Source organism: Pelophylax lessonae (genome assembly GCF_965119305.1).
Source record: "Pelophylax lessonae genome assembly, chromosome: 3".
Lineage (NCBI taxonomy): Eukaryota > Metazoa > Chordata > Amphibia > Anura > Ranidae > Pelophylax > Pelophylax lessonae.
In genome coordinates this window covers 285,623,299-285,639,403 of record NC_138770.1, presented here as the reverse complement: position 1 = coordinate 285,639,403, position 16,105 = coordinate 285,623,299, and the positions used below count along the sequence as shown (strand labels likewise).

Here is a 16,105-nt window from a genome sequence, read left to right as displayed (position 1 = left end):
AGGTAATTTCTTGCATAAGAGGTGACTGTCTATCTTGAACAAGGCATCTTAATTTTTACCTTGCATCAACACTTTGTGTTTTGCTGTGGGAGGCCAACATTTCCAATTTTTGGCTCCCAAATGTTCACAAAGGTGCTTGCCCTGCCTATGGTTCTTCTGTGTACCCAAGGCATTCATATTACAACGTACCTGGACAATCTCCCATTGCAGGATATCTAAGCCACAACTTTGTCTGTCACCATCCAGAGAATGAGTATTTTATTTTGAAACTTTCAGCTGGATAATTTGCCCTCTAGTCCTTACACTGCCTGGAGTATTAGGGGATAATCAAGCCAGAATTTTCCTTCCTCAGGAAAAAGTTGCCTCCCTAAGGTCCCATACACAGACTCTCAGATCCAAACAGCACACCTCAGTGCGTTTCTGCTTGAGGGTTTTGGGACTAATGGTAGCCTCCTAATTTTGCGGAGTCTATTTCAACTTTGTCTGGCGGCGCTCAAGCCTCCGCTTCCTAGCTGTTGTCCAAATACTGGATCATTCGATCTGTCTGGTTCTAAGCACTCTGGCGATATCCCAGACATAGTCTTGTTATGACACTCCTGTGACTGTGCCAAACCTGGTTTACAGCTCCGGTTTTTATTTCTGATTAAAATTCAGAGTTTATAGCATTTTGAGGTTTAACCTGCTTTAGCTTTGGGTCATTTAAAGCTCCAGCGGCTGCAAAGACCTTTCCTTAGTGAAATTCCTTGCACTGCTGGGTTAGGTCCCTGCTTCATGGAGCAGGTGGGAAATATCTGGAGAGCTTTGTGCTTTAGCTGTGATGGTCTATTATAAGCCTCTGAACTTGTGTCCTGCATAGGCTTATGTCTATACAGATGCATAGGGAATTCTAGCCGTGTCTGGGAAGCTAAGGCGGTCCAGAAACATCTGATTTCATTCTCCCTTCAAAGGAACATGGTCTTTTTAGACCAACTCTTGACTTGGTCATTAACAGCACCTCAGGTGGCCACACTATGCTTCTACCAGAGCACAGGAGATCTGCGAAAAGGTCATAGGAGCCCCATCACTCTACCTCTTCTCCCCTAGCAGTGCATACTTGTAGATGCTTGGAGTCCAACACCCTCTAAGATCATAGGTCCAGAAGCTGGAGATCAGTCATAGCCCCTGGCAAGCCTTTGGCATGAAGATGCACTCCCACTTCTTTAATTTCAGGACTGTTTGCACAATTGGATGGGTTCCCAGGGTTGTGCTTCCTTGACTTTTGAATGCTTATATCACACACCCTTTGGACTAATTTTTTGAAGAAGGTATCGATTTCAGATGCCCTGCAGAATGTTTCCTGTGCTTCTACACATAGCTGTTCTCCCTTGGTCCCCTGCATTTTAGGACACCCCCTTCTTGTCTTAGAATAAAACTGCCCTTAAAAGTCATTCCCTACAAGGTGTAATTATTCTCCTCAGGTAAATGCTATACCCTTGAATGATAATACTTAGTATTCCCTCTTTCCAGAGGTATCTACTGAGTGAGTTAGTCGGGACCAGTTTCCACTGCTCCCTCCCCTAGCAGTGTCCTGCTCCCTTGGTGTCCTTTAAGGGCACTAGTACTTGTTGATTGCATTGGACCTTATGCCCACCATTGTGTGTGTTTTTTTTCTTTTCCAATGATTTTTATTGAAAGTTTTTACAAAAATAGTGCAAAATATACACACATAATAAAAAATCCGTGCATAATAAACGTAAGTGTGTGTTTTTTTTTTTGATGATCCCTTTTATGGTACTTTTAAAAGACATCCCATGAAAGTGGTCAGATTAACTGGATCGAATAGCCAGAATTCTCTTGAAGGGGCCAACTCCTGCAAGTTTCATATTAGGGCTTTACAGTGCTGGTAGCGATTGGTTACCAATGAGCAAGGCTCACCAGATCCTAGCTTAAGCATTCTGCACCCTCTGAGATAGCAAAATCTTCCCCACCAGTCACAAAATCCCACCTCCTTCCCATATAGGTGCTAGTGGGACACTCTTCCTCAATCTCCGCTTTGGTATCTGGGAGACTGGACTTGAGGCAAGACCTACAAGCAGTTCTTACGGTTGCAATGGTCCCTTATATGCACCCTCTGTTTATGGGGTGGTCCGTTGTGCGAACCCCCCCCCCCCCCCCCTCCACAAAAAAAAAATCTGCTTGCTGCCTAAACTTCCTCCCATTTACACAGCTATGGGCACTTTACTGGATTGTGGAAAATCAGAGGACAGATATTACCATGCCCTGAATCAGGTACACAGACTGCTTCAATTTTGTTTTTGTTTTTTTTTTTTCCTGTCCGGTTCTAGTGAAAATGACAGTTGTCCTGCTCCCCCTACTTTTTTCTGATGTTGCTGCAACTGTATGGGGTGTTTGTCTTCCCACTTCTGTTTGTGGGGGTTAATGTATGTGGAGAAATCCGCGCTTAGGATATATCAAGTTGATTGGTGAATGTTGGCTGCAGCCCCCTTCAAACTATATTCCGAAGATATATAGAAAATTTGGGGTTCAATATGGGAAGGAATGTGTCGCTGCCAATTTGTTCTTACCACTCAATAAATATCTTGCAAAAGTGTGAAGAATAGTAAATAAAGTGCAATATGTGTCCAATTAAAGGATACAGATGAACATGAATAGGTGAATTAATATAAACACAAGTGACTGGTATGTAAAGTGCCAAAGTGCAACGTACTTGTATTGTGTACCTAATAATAATAAGGTATATTAAATAAACTCAAGTAATACAAGTGAATAAAAATAATGTAGTAATATGTAATTAATAAACTCAGGTGATGTAAGTAGGTAAAAGGTAGGTGTCTATATTAAAAACGTGATGCCAGGTATACAAAAGTAAAATCCAACAAGGTGCAATATAGAAATGGTGAAAATAAAAAAAAATAATAATATGATGATGACACAACTGATCATAAATTAGTAGCGCACAAATAGAAAATAAATCCGTGGTGACGTGATAAATTGGAGAAGAGTGGTGATAGGATAATGCTAACTCCAAAATGTACTATATAGGTGCTAGAAATACCAGCTGGGAATAATTTGACCCTCACAGTGGGTATATGAAATATAAATACTTGAAACCACCATAAATAAATAAATATAGCAGCAATTCCAGAACCTCACATCAATAAATAGTCCATAAATAATTCAATAATAAATAGTCCATTGAACAATAGAAAAATAGTGCAGTACATATTACTACATTATTTTAATTCACTTATATTACTTGAGTTTATTTAATATACCTTATTATTATTAGGTACACAATACAAGTACGTTGCACTTTGGCACTTTACATACCAGTCACTTGTGTTTATATTAATTCACCTATTCATGTTCATCTGTATCCTTTAATTGGTCACATATTGCACTTTATTTACTATTCTTCACACTTTTGCAAGATATTTATTGTGGGGGTTAATGTTTGCACAATTTTCCCCTTTGTCAGTCTCTCTGCCTTCAGGTGTTTTTGTAAGGGTTATGTCCAAATATTGAGGTCTTTGACCAATTTTCTTGGGGTATTGAACTTTTTTGTCACGTGGGATTTGATAGTTGTACAAGACTTCCCTACTCATTGGAGCCTTTCTTCCCTGATATGTAGGATCAGAAGTTTAAGGCTTGGAGACTGTTTTCCTTAGACTGGCTGATCTTAACCTTGTGGACCTGTTGTCCAATTTTTCTTTCGAGATTTGTTTTGAGGCTGGGAAACCTGCCAGTGTTCCCTTTTGTTAATCATTCTTGTTTTTCTGTTCTCATTCAGGAAGTTATGTTTCTCTAGCGCTCATCGACAGACGTAGTCCTCGGTGATACACCACCTTCGGGTTATGTTACCTCCGCAGGAGCAGGACTAGACAGGAAATTAAAAAGCTCTGGCCACACCCTAGGGGCAGTCCCAGAGGGTATATCCTCTCTCTCTCTGCCTCAGCAAATCAGTTATTTTCTGTCTAGTTAGGAGTAAGGACCTAGATACCTTGCTGGGATCTTAGGTCCTGGCAAGAATTTTTTTCTAAAAGGATTTTTAGACAGCTTTTTTTCTCCAGTGTTCCTGTGAGATCTTCAAGCAAGAAAGCTGAACTGGGCGATTGGCTGGATGTTGAGATCCGGTGGTCACCCCAGTTCAGCCTACGAGCGCGTGCAGGCCATAGCTCCGCGCTGGGTCGGCCGCGACAAAGTCCCATTAAAAGGACTGAACCCGCGAGTTAAACGTCTCGCTGAAACGCCAAAGACCATGAGTCACGGCGTCCGTATCGGTCGACAGCCCTCCCGCCCCGGTGGAGAGGGGTACTGTCAGGAGTTGGTGCCCGCCTGGTTCCGGTATGGTGAGTAGTATGTTCCCCCTTTTTCCCTGACGGGTTTTGTGGTGAACGCGGGCCCCTCTCTGTATGGTAAGAAAGAGTTCTTTCTATCCTATAACATGTCACAAATCCTCCTACTTTGAGTGTGATTTTATGTGTGCAAAAAGCCAGGAGGCTTGGTTTGGGAGCTAACAATCTATTGTATACATGTTTTAAAGATGTAATCTGTGGCATTCTGGGAATCTTATGGGTTAAGTATAAGCTACCTACCAGTCAGAAGCCACGGACATGTAGACTGCCTTCCAAATCAGATCTCCAGCTATTAGCAGGCCTCCCGAACGGCCATGCGGTCCGCCAGGGCCGGTACCGCCAACCACGCCATATCCCCATGCAGAGAGAGTGTTGTGTGCCCTGCAGCACACCGCTAGTCAGCACAGGCCGCCGCCATTTTTTTTTGCTGGATCGCACGAGCCGCCATTTTGGCGTAGCCTCGTGTCTCCAGCATGGGGGCGGCCATGTTTGAGGTGATCCTACACCTCGTGGAGCTTGGGGGAGGCGCCGGAAGGCGTGCAGAGGGGCGGAGCCGCCTCCCTTCTTCCTGGGCAGCCAGCCAAAAGACTTCCTGTTTGTCAAGACAGCGCTGTAAGCTGTTGCAGTTTAACTCTGAGCATCAAGTGGTGAGCCTGGGGGTCTATCTCTCTCTCTCTCTCGATCGATAGGGATCCCTAGCAGGTAACACTAAGGGGTTTTTTGTGGCGCTGGGGGTCAGAAAAAAAAAAAAAAAAGTTTTTTTCTTTTGAATTATATTATCCAGGAAGTAACTGGAGTTATCATGGACCCTGCCACACATATTCCCCCACCTGTTTCCCTCGAGGGGGCCTCGGGACCCGCCGGTGCACAGAGTATAGAATCATTTACAGCAATTTTGGAGTCTATGGTGGCTCGGGTGGAGGCGGCCTGTCAGGGACGGGGGTCAAGGAAGCGACCCCCGCCTACCCCTATACCATCTGACACCTCTGACTCAGATTCAGAGATGGTCACGGCAGTTGCAGGTTCCTCTGCAAGGGCTGTTATCCCAGGTAAAGCCCCCTCAGAAAGTGAGGAGGACGCTTCTTCTCCTGCTATAATTCAGGAAGAAGCATTGGTGGACGCACTAGTTGTGGCAGTGCAAGAAACCTTAAAACTTGAGGCTTTACCGGCAGAGGCAACTGAAACAGAGAGGCCTTTCGGTACTAATAAGCCCATCAAGATGGCGAAGGCTTTTCCGGTACCTAAATGTTTTGGTAATCAGATTAAAGGAGAATGGGAGCATTCTAAACGTACCTTTACTATTTCCAAGCGTATTGCTAGACGCTATCCGTTTGAGGAATCCATCATTAAGAAATGGACGGTACCACCAGTCGTGGATCCGCCTATTTCCAGGCTGAATAAAGCCACGGTTATTCCAGTGGAGGACACTTCGTCCTTTAAGGATCCGGTGGATCGAAAGATAGAAGCAGAGTCCCGCACTATCTTTTCTCTGATAGGGTCAGCATTTAGACCAGTAATTGTTATTGGTCTAGTTTCCCAGACACTTACGGAATGGGCGAAAATGGTACGCCAAGATCTTAGGGGAAAAGATATTCCCCAGGAGACATCTGATTTGATGGAACAGATCATACAAGGGCTACGGTTTATCTGTGACGCAGCCTTGGACACAACTCCCTTATTAGGGCATGCATCTAAGACAGCAGTGATCCTCAGACGTGTGCTGTGGTTAAAATGCTGGTCAGCTGACCTAGGTTCCAAAAAGACCTTGACCAATCTCCCTTTTCAGGGGAATCGTCTATTTGGGGCCAACCTAGATGAAATCATTAAGGATGCCACTGGGGGCAAGAGCACTTTCTTGCCACAGGCTGCAAAAGCTAAGGGACCTCGCAACAAGCGAGGACCTTTCTTTACCGCCCATAAAGGGCGCCCGGCTGGTACTAGCGGGAAAGGCAAGACTCCTCCAGGAGGATTCAAGAAGGGCTGGTCGGACAAGCAGAGGACCAACCCAGCCAGACCCGAAGCAAAGGAGTACACAGCCTGAAGGTGCGCCCCCACCCGGTTTCAGGGTGGGGGGACGTTTTCACCAGTATTCAGGACATCAGATCGAGCATCAACCACTTCTACCGGTGCGATTCTTCCCTTCCAACATTTAAGTACCACAGGAAGCGGTAGTTACCGTTCCCTGAATAGATCTTTTCCTTTACCTTTTCCTAAGATTAGTCCCGATACCTCACAGGAATCGGATCTGGTTGACCAGATAGGCCAAGTAGCCTCTAGTCGGGTGACTTCGGTCCCTGAGGTTCAACCAGAAAAGATCACCCTTCCTGATAACTATCAGGTATCTGATAAATGTGTGGAAACAGAAAACGACCAGACTTTCTCAGATGGTCGGGGCCAGATAGCTCTAGGGACGCCTGGTTCAGATCCAATCAGCGCCAGTGGTCCTAGAAATTCTAGGCTGGCCTCCTCAAGCCGGCCTGGCCGACTTGGACATGCTAGTCGCAGACGTTCCGTGGGAACTTCGTCTCAGGGAGTGTCTGTGGTCTCTAGGACCAAGTTACCTTCGTGCTTTACAGTCGCTGGGTTTAATGGCCTGGCCATTGAGACCCAAGTACTGAAGGACAGAGGTTTGTCTACTTCTGTCATTCCTACCCTTATTAAAGCAAGGAAAGCGACTTCCAGCAAAGTCTATTATCACACATGGAAGACTTATATTGCGTGGTGCGAATCTTTAGGATTTCCTCCACGTACCTATTCGGTGTCTCGAATATTGGCCTTTTTGCAACAAGGGGTTGAGCAGAAGCTAGCCTTGAGCACCATCAAGGGTCAAGTTTCAGCATTAGCAATCTTCTTTCAGAAGCCGTTAGCTACCAAATCCTTGGTGCGGAATTTCATCCAGGGGGTGCGGCACCTGGCTCCTCCAGTCCGCGCGCCCTTACCGCCCTGGGATCTTAATTTGGTTTTGTCGGTTCTACAGAAACCTCCTTTTGAAAACATCAGGGAGATTCCCTTGCTTACTTTATCCCAGAAGGTGGCCTTCTTGGTGGCTATTACTTCTGCTCGCAGGGTGTCAGAACTGGCTGCATTATCATGCCAGTCCCCATACCTAGTGATTCATAGGGATAAGGTAGTACTTCATCCTAAGCCATCTTTTCTTCCTAAGGTGGTTTCAGATTTTCATCTGAATGAAGATATTGTACTACCTTCCTTGTGTCCTCAGCCCAAGCATCATCGGGAACATGCGTTGCATTCCTTAGATGTGGTTCGGGCAATCAGGGTATACCTGAAAGCTACGGAATCATTCCGTAAGACGGATTCACTTTTTGTGATCACGGATGGCCCCAGAAAGGGTTTGCCTGCATCTGCCGCAACCATTGCCAAATGGATTAGACAGACGGTGGTACAGGCTTATTCTATTAAGGGTCAGAGTCCTCCGTTCCCTGTTAGGGCGCACTCCACTCGAGCGCTCAGTACTTCCTGGGCCTTTCGCCATCAGGCGTCAGTGGTCCAGGTATGTAAGGCGGCCACCTGGTCGTCGGTACATACCTTTACAAAATTCTATAAAATTGATGTGACGGCATCGGCGGATGCCTCATTTGGCCGCAAGGTTTTGCAGGCCGCAATTTGAGGAGACCGGTGGTCTACCTCGAGGGTTTTTTTCTGTTTGAAAATTTTTTTGTTGAGTCTCATCATTAAGGATGAGCATTGTAAACTTCTAGTTGGCACCGGTTGGGCCTTCTAGATTGGGATTTGATTTCCATTTTCCCACCCCTCAGTTGTGATACTGCTCTGGGACGTCCCGAAGGTGGTGTATCACCGAGGACTACGTCTGTCGATGAGCGCTAGAGAAAAATGGATTTTTGTAAAATCTTACCGTAAAATCCTTTTCTCTTAGCTCATCGACAGACGTAGTCCCCGCCCCTCTGTTTTGGAGTTGGGTTGGGTTAAATTCTCTAAGCACTGCTTTTTCACATAACTGATTTGCTGAGGCAGAGAGAGAGAGGATATACCCTCTGGGACTGCCCCTAGGGTGTGGCCAGAGCTTTTTAATTTCCTGTCTAGTCCTGCTCCTGCGGAGGTAACATAACCCGAAGGTGGTGTATCACCGAGGACTACGTCTGTCGATGAGCTAAGAGAAAAGGATTTTACGGTAAGATTTTACAAAAATCCATTTTCTCTTACGTCCTCCGACAGTCGCCGCCTCTTCATATTCGTCACATATGGGGTATTAGACTTTGCTCCGAAGGAGTAGCTAGGCAACAGAATATGTTAACAATAAAGCTTTAACATATCCCACCCTCAAGGGGTGGTCCCCTCAGTCAATACCCTCCTACTTCCTGCAACCATATCTCAGTTTTAATGTCTAGCTTGTCAGGAGTGGCTGGCTCTCTCTGTGCTGGGACTTTTTGTCCCAGACTCTTTCTTCTTTTTGATATTTTGTTTGAGTTTTCTCTCTACCTTTACTTAGCTGTTATTTTTGTCAGCATTAGTTCGTTCTTCGGACGAAGAGGATCATGCGGACTGGGTCTCGGGCTGATCCCCCTGGTCGCAGGTCGTGGGTCAGTGGCTTCCCAGTCTGCCATCGAGCGTTCAGCCAGGTAACGCTCCTGGCACAGTGAACGACCCATCCCTGTTCGGTGCAGGGATGATTGGTGAGGTGGCTACCTCACCGGACGCTGTGCGGTTTCTGAACCGCCATTGTGTGCGTCTTGAATTGCGACTCTCCCTGCCTCATGTGCAGCGGCTTGTTCGCCTGTGCGGGTTCCCCACGCCATGTGAGGTAAGTGTATCTATGTGGGGACCTGTCTGTCTGGGGGGGGGTCTCAGTCTGGGACTGTGTAACCTGCCTTTAATCACACTGCTTGTCTCCCTATCTCTCGGCTGCATGCTGTGGGCTGCAAGGGGGGGGGGAGCTGTATGACACTGAGTATGTCAGGCTGGGCAGTGTGAGGAGCTGTGTGCTGTGGGGCATGTTTTTAATGGCATGTTGGGGCATATACAGCGATCGCTGCGGCGATCTAACATGTATCCATATAATGGGATAATATTGTGTGTGATTTTATGCACTGTGGAGCGGCGATTTCGGCGCCAAACGACGCCATTTTACCGGCGCCCGCTCCGGCCGCATGGTTTACATGCACGGCGGCCATTTTCTTGTAGCCTCCATAGGCTTACATAGAGCGCCCTGGCAGCATCACTTCCTCTCTCCTGGAAGCACCGATCGAGGCAGCAGCAGCAGCGGAGTCTCCTCAGGTTTTATCCTTCTATTCCTGTGTTCCATTGCCTGTATTCAGTCTGTATATTCCCTGTGGGGGTCTCATTGTGCCTGAGTGTGGTGCGGTGGGCTGCGCTTGCCGCGCTTGCTGTAAGGGGGCAGTTAACCCTTGGTTGTCTGGCATACAGGGGCAATGGATTCTCAGGAGGGCAAGTTTCCCACAGTATTGGTGGAAAGCCAGGGGACCGCTGTTTCCCCCCCAGGGGGGGATTTAGCCACTATTGTGGCTGGCCTTGCTGCACAGGTGCAAATGCTGGTGGCTGCTCAATCTACTAAACGGCCCAGAGTTGCTCTGTCCTCTGATTCTGAGGGTGAAGGTGATGGGGCTGTTCTGGCGGGGACCCCCCTATCGGGGTCCCGCTCCTCTCTTGATCTAGTGGGGTCTGAGGTAGAGGCTGAAGTTGAGGGGGTTGATAATTCTCCCCCTGGCTCGCCTGAAGAGCTTGCATTCATGGATGAGTTGATTGCTTCCATTAAGCAGACGCTACGTTTGCAGGACGAGGTGTGTCCCCCAGCTGCCTTGGCGGCTTATGGGACGCAGAGAAAACGCAGGACGCCGCAGGTTTTTCCCTGCAATGCTGATTTTCAGCGCGCTGTTAAGGACCAATGGCGCGATTTGCGCAAGCCTTTTGCGGTACCAAGTAAATTTAAGCTGCGTTATCCTTTCTCGCCTGCCACTGATGAACGGTGGTGTGTGCCTCCGCCAGTGGATCATGCTATTGCGGTTTTGAACAAAGCCACTGCGATCCCTGCAGAGGGATCCCCTGTTTTCCGTGATGCCACGGATAGGAGACTGGAGTCTCTTGCCCGTCATACTTATTCTGTTACGGGTTCTATGCTTAAGGCTCTGTTTGCTTCTCTCATGGCGGCCCAGGCGATCGCAAGTTGGACGCAGATGCTTAGGCGCGTCCTAGTGGCCGATTCGGCCTCGGCGGCGACCCTGGATATGGTGGATCAGATCCACCAGGGTGTCATGTATCTGTGTGATGCGGACCTGGACCTGATTCCGTTGGCCGCGCGTGTGCACAGCGTGGCGGTGTTGTCTCGCCGCCTGGTTTGGTTGAAATGTTGGTCGGTGGACCAATCTTCACGTAAAACCTTAGCCAATCTGCCTTATGATGGGTCTCGCCTTTTTGGGGAGTCCCTGGATGTGTTGATTAAGGGGATTACCGGGGGTAAGAGCACTCTCTTGCCCCATTTCCCCAAGGCTAAGGGGGCTTCTGGGAAGAAGCATGCTCATTTTCGGCCCCCTCAGGGGTCCTTTCGTGCCTTTCGGCCGCACTACAAGGGCAAACCGTTCAAGGGCCAAGGCTCTCAGAAGAAGCCCTGGTCTGGGAAACAGAAGTCCGGTCAATCCGGACCTGCGGCCCATAACAGTTCGGCCTGAAGGGGCGCCCTCACCCAGTTTTGGGGTGGGGGGACGCTTGCTCGGTTTTCTTCAGCCCTGGTTGGCCCGTGTGAGGGACAGATGGGTTCTGGAAATCGTTCGATCTGGTTACAAGATCGAGTTTCTCTCTCGGCCGGAGAGCAGATTTTTTCCCTCAAATCTTCAACTGTCTCCAGAGCGCCTGCGGGATCTGCACCTGGCGGTGCGGGACCTGAGGGCTCAGGGAGTGGTGGTTCCGGTGCCTCATCGGGACAGATTTCGGGGGTTTTATTCCAATCTGTTCACCGTGCCCAGGAAGGAGGGCAAGGTTCGTCCGATTCTGGACTTGAAAGCTCTGAACCGCTCTGTGCGAGTTCGCAAGTTCCGCATGGAATCCCTGCGCTCGGTGGTGGCTGCCCTGGTTCCGGGGGAATTCATGGCCTCCATCGATTTGAAGGATGCGTACCTTCACATCCCCATATTCGAGGGTCATCAGAAGTACCTTCGATTTGCCATTGCGGAGGATCACTACCAGTTTGTGGCGTTGCCCTTTGGGCTCGCCTCGGCTCCGCGGGTCTTCACCAAGGTGCTTGCACCGGTTCTGGCATTATTGAGAGCCCAGGGCATTTCTGTCCTGGGGTATCTGGACGACATTCTGGTTCGGTCTGCGACCAGACAGGGTCTGGAGAAGGACCTGTCTGTCACAATGCAAACTCTGCAGGAGTTCGGTTGGACGATAAATGTTCCAAAGTCGACACTGAGTCCGTCGGTTCGTCTCCCCTATCTGGGAATGATACTGGACTCGGTGCAGGCGAAGGTCTTCCTGCCGGAAGACAAACTCAGGACTCTTCAGGAGGAAGTCAGGTCCCTCAGGGACGTTCCACACTCGTCTCTGCGGACGGGTATGAGATGTCTGGGATTGATGGTCTCGGCCTTCGAGGCGATCCCTTTCGCGCAGTTTCACACGCGGGGTCTCCAAGCGGAGATCCTGTCCAGGTGGGACGGGCGACCTCAATCTCTGGATCTTCAGATCTCGTTGTCATCGCACCAGGGAAAACCTTCTGTGGTGGCTCCAGTCCCCGTTGGTGTCCGGGGGCAAGTCGTTTCGTCCGATCTCGTGGACGATAATCACCACGGATGCCAGCCTGTCGGGCTGGGGTGGTGTTCTGGGCGTTCTGTCCGCCCAGGGGACCTGGTCGGAGGGGGAGTCTTCCCTTCCGATCAACATTCTGGAATTGCGTGCGATAAGGCTCTGTCTTCATCGCTGGACGGACCGGCTGCAGGGCTGCCCGGTTCGGGTGCAGACGGACAATGCCACGGCGGTGGCCTACATCAACCACCAAGGGGGCACCAGGAGTGCCCGAGCGGCTCGAGAAGTGGCCGACATTCTGTCTTGGGCCGAGACTCATGTCCCGGCGATAACGGCGGTTCACCTTCGTTGTGCACGAAGCCTAAACATCCGAAGGAGGTGAGATTGCACTCTCTGGATGTTGTTCGGGCGATAAGGGTTTACCTTAAATCGACTGAGTCTTTTCGTAAGACTGACTCCTTGTTTGTTCTTCCAGAGGGTCCTCGGAAGGGCATGGCGGCTTCCGCCTCTACCATTGCCAAATGGATCAGGCAGACCATTGAACAGGCCTATGCCTTGCAGGGGAAGGTTCCCCCTGTGCCTGTGAAGGCGCACTCTACTAGATCACTGAGTACGTCTTGGGCCTGCCGTCATGGGGCTTCTGTAGCCCAGGTGTGTAAGGCGGCGACTTGGTCGACCGTACACACTTTCACAAAATTCTACAAAGTAGATGTTCAGGCATCGGCGGATGCTTCCTTTGGCCGCAAGGTTCTTAGTGCGGCTGTTCCATAGGGTCCCTTGTTGGGGACTCCTGGCTGTTGGGATAGTTTTTTGTATCCCCTGGTTTTTTTGTCTTTTCCTGGGTTGTTGCTCCTGTTGAGCACTTATTTTGCTGTTGCCCAGCTGGTTTCCTTCCTTTGGTAAGGTTCCTTTCTTTGATGTGGAGACTGCGTTGCCTTGCGGCGCGGATGCGTTTCCCACCCCTCATGTTTGCACTGCTTTGGGACGTCCCCATATGTGACGAATATGAAGAGGCGGCGACTGTCGGAGGACGTAAGAGAAAACGGAATTTTTGTAAAATCTTACCTGTAAAATTCCTTTCTCTGAGTCCTCCGACAGTCGCCGCCCCCGCCCCTCTTTTGGGGTTTGAATGTATACTCTACTGCTATTCCACTAAAACTGAGATATGGTTGCAGGAAGTAGGAGGGTATTGACTGAGGGGACCACCCCTTGAGGGTGGGATATGTTAAAGCTTTATTGTTAACATATTCTGTTGCCTAGCTACTCCTTCGGAGCAAAGTCTAATACCCCATATGTGACGAATATGAAGAGGCGGCGACTGTCGGAGGACTCAGAGAAAGGAATTTTACAGGTAAGATTTTACAAAAATTCCGTTTTTCTCCACCTGTTGGTGGCTGCTTGAGTGACGGTTCACATTATTGCGGCTTGCGAGATCGCGTGTAATTCGGAGCGCACTGCTCCTTCATTACATGCGATCTCATGTGCGGATGCGAGTTCAGCCATACACTTTGTATGGCTGAATTTGCACTGTATCCGCACCAAACATGCACAGGAGGCTTTTTTTGAGCCGCATCAGAATCGGATCGCATAGTGGTTAACACTTGTGCGATCCGATCCTGTGCGAACTGTCAGATCGCACTGCGATATGCGATCAAACTGGGGGTGTGGTTAACATTTAATTGACACCCCCTGCGTATCGCATATGGCAGTGTGAACTGCCAGATGTGCGGATGCGATGGGGGATCACGCTGCATATTCGCAGCATTCCCGCATCGCACAAATGTGAACCGAGCCTTACTCTCTTAGCCTCTACTGGTGCTGACTCAGTGTCCTGTTAAAATAGTCATGCCTGTTTGTGATTTTTGTCTTTGGCTGTGCATCAGGTTGATCCTATTTTAAGCATTTTGTACCCTCTGAGTTAGTGGAATCTGCTCCAGCAGTCAAAGTCCCACCTCCTTCCCATAATAGACCATAACTCCTGTGATGGTGGAGATGAGAAATAATGACTAGGCTTCACTTAGTAACTTACTGGGTGTATTCCAGTCAGACTTCAGGAGGTATGTAAATAGCCTACACCTATTTTCCAACTTCAGTCAGAGCTGCACAGTTTGTATTTATCTAAAGGATGCCCCTTATCCGCCTAGACAGTTTTTCAGTAAAGGTGATCTAACCCTTTAAAGAGTTGTAAAGGCAGAAAGGTTTTCAATCTTAATGCATGCTATGCATTGGCATAAAAAGCCGCCTGGGTGTAGCAGCCTTCCCAGCACCCCCTAATACTTACCTGTGCCCCCTCTGTCCAGCGATGTCCACGAGTCCCTCGGCCGTCCGGGACTCTCCCTCCCGATTGGCTGAGAGACAGCCGTGGCGCCATTGACTCCCACGGCTGTCAATCAAAGTCAGTGAGCCAATCAGGAGAGAGAGGGGCAGCGCCACCTCTGAATGGACACACGGAGCTGCAGCTCGGCTCGGGTGCCCCCATAGCAAGCTGCTTACTGTGGGGGCACTCAGAAGGGAGGGGCCAGGAGCAGTGAAGAGGGACCTGAGAAGAGGAAGATTTGGGCCACTCTGCAAAACCAACTGCACAGAGGAGGTAAGTATAAAATGTTTGTTTTATTTATTTTTTTGAACAAGAATTTACAATCCTTTAAGGTTTGCATTGGGAGTCAATAAGTAATTTAATTTTTTTTGGCAAGTATGGTAAAGTAATCTTTTGATTGTGATAAATATAACTTGTAAAAAAATTGCTATTTGTCTCAGAAAAAAATGGTATAAAAACCAAATGCGGCCTCAATAATATTTCTGATGCCACTATTTTTTTTTTTGTAGCAATTGTGCAGGGCGATACTTTGGAGGAAATTTACAATCAAGTGAAACAGATCATAGAAGAACAGTCTGGCTCCTTCATCTGGATACCTGCAAAAGAGAAGTTATGAAACATGAAGAAATCTCTGTTTGGAGCCCGTATCACTGCCCATTCACAGCATCCTGTACCTTCTCCCATAGGAGCAGGCCCCATTTGTTTGGGACTGTTCTCTTGCCACTTATTTGCTGCCCTTCCATCCACCTTTCACACGGTTATATTTTATTTAATTTTAAGACTGTCAAATTTGATTTCTTAACGTTTTCTTTTGTTTTTAAAGAAGGTGGAAAGACTAGAGCAGTTATTTAAGGTTAGAAAATAAGTGGCAAAAATTCCTTAATGTTTAAGGGAAAGTTGCAAATACATTTTAAAGAAAAAAAAAAAAAAGCTTTATAGACAATTTTCAAAAATGAAAAACGTTACATGAAATAAGTGGTCTTAACAATATTGTGAGCATCTTTGCACAATTCGCATTTAACAGCATGGTTTGGCCTATGCATTTAATTCTCTATTCTTTTGACTTGATCCGGTTCTCTACATAGGCAGAGTTTCTCTTAGCATTCTGTTGCCTGGTTGCTGCTGCATTGCATAACATTTTGGTTCTGCAATATGCTTTAAAGCACCTTCTGGCAATGGAAAGGTTATCTTCAATCATTTGTCATAAGATCTATTTTGGTTTTGTCTTGTTGAATTGTATGTACTCCAGCATTCTTTATATGAATGACTTTTAAACTTGATTAATCATATGCATATAACACAATTTAAAATGACAAATTTTTGATATGGATCACCTTTGTGAAAGACAGTTGAATCTTTCAGGTCATTAACATAGCCTCTCTAATGTAAATAAACACTACAGGAGATCACATCCCTACATCTCATTTGGAGAATTGGATTCATAGACTTAATGCTGTATGTGTATTCTTAGTAGACAGATTTTAATATTTTACCCACAATAACTGCCTATTTTGTTATAATAAAATATATATTAAACTTTCTTTAAATTCTAACTATGGGAGTACTTTTCTTGCACATGTGCATATATAAATATAAAAATATATTTTTTTTCTCTTTATCACCAATTTTTTTTTCTTTTGGAAGACAAATGGAATTTATTATATCTTCCTTTCATGTGATATATGAACAAAACATCAGTGGC

At 47.4% G+C, this 16,105-nt stretch overlaps 1 protein-coding gene across 23 annotated transcripts in view; it reads left to right on the top strand.

The window, feature by feature from the left end:
• The window catches only part of DLG1 (discs large MAGUK scaffold protein 1), an 818,929-nt gene extending 803,573 nt beyond the window's left edge, over window positions 1–15,356 (top strand). For all 23 annotated transcript variants that reach the window (XM_082251441.1, XM_082251439.1, XM_082251438.1 and 20 more), the window contains one exon: window positions 14,913–15,356. In XM_082251441.1, coding sequence (XP_082107567.1) covers window positions 14,913–15,019 — 107 coding nt within the window. In that variant the 3' untranslated portion in view covers window positions 15,020–15,356. The remainder of the gene's footprint in view (window positions 1–14,912) is intronic.
• Window positions 15,357–16,105: the final 749 nt, after the last annotated feature.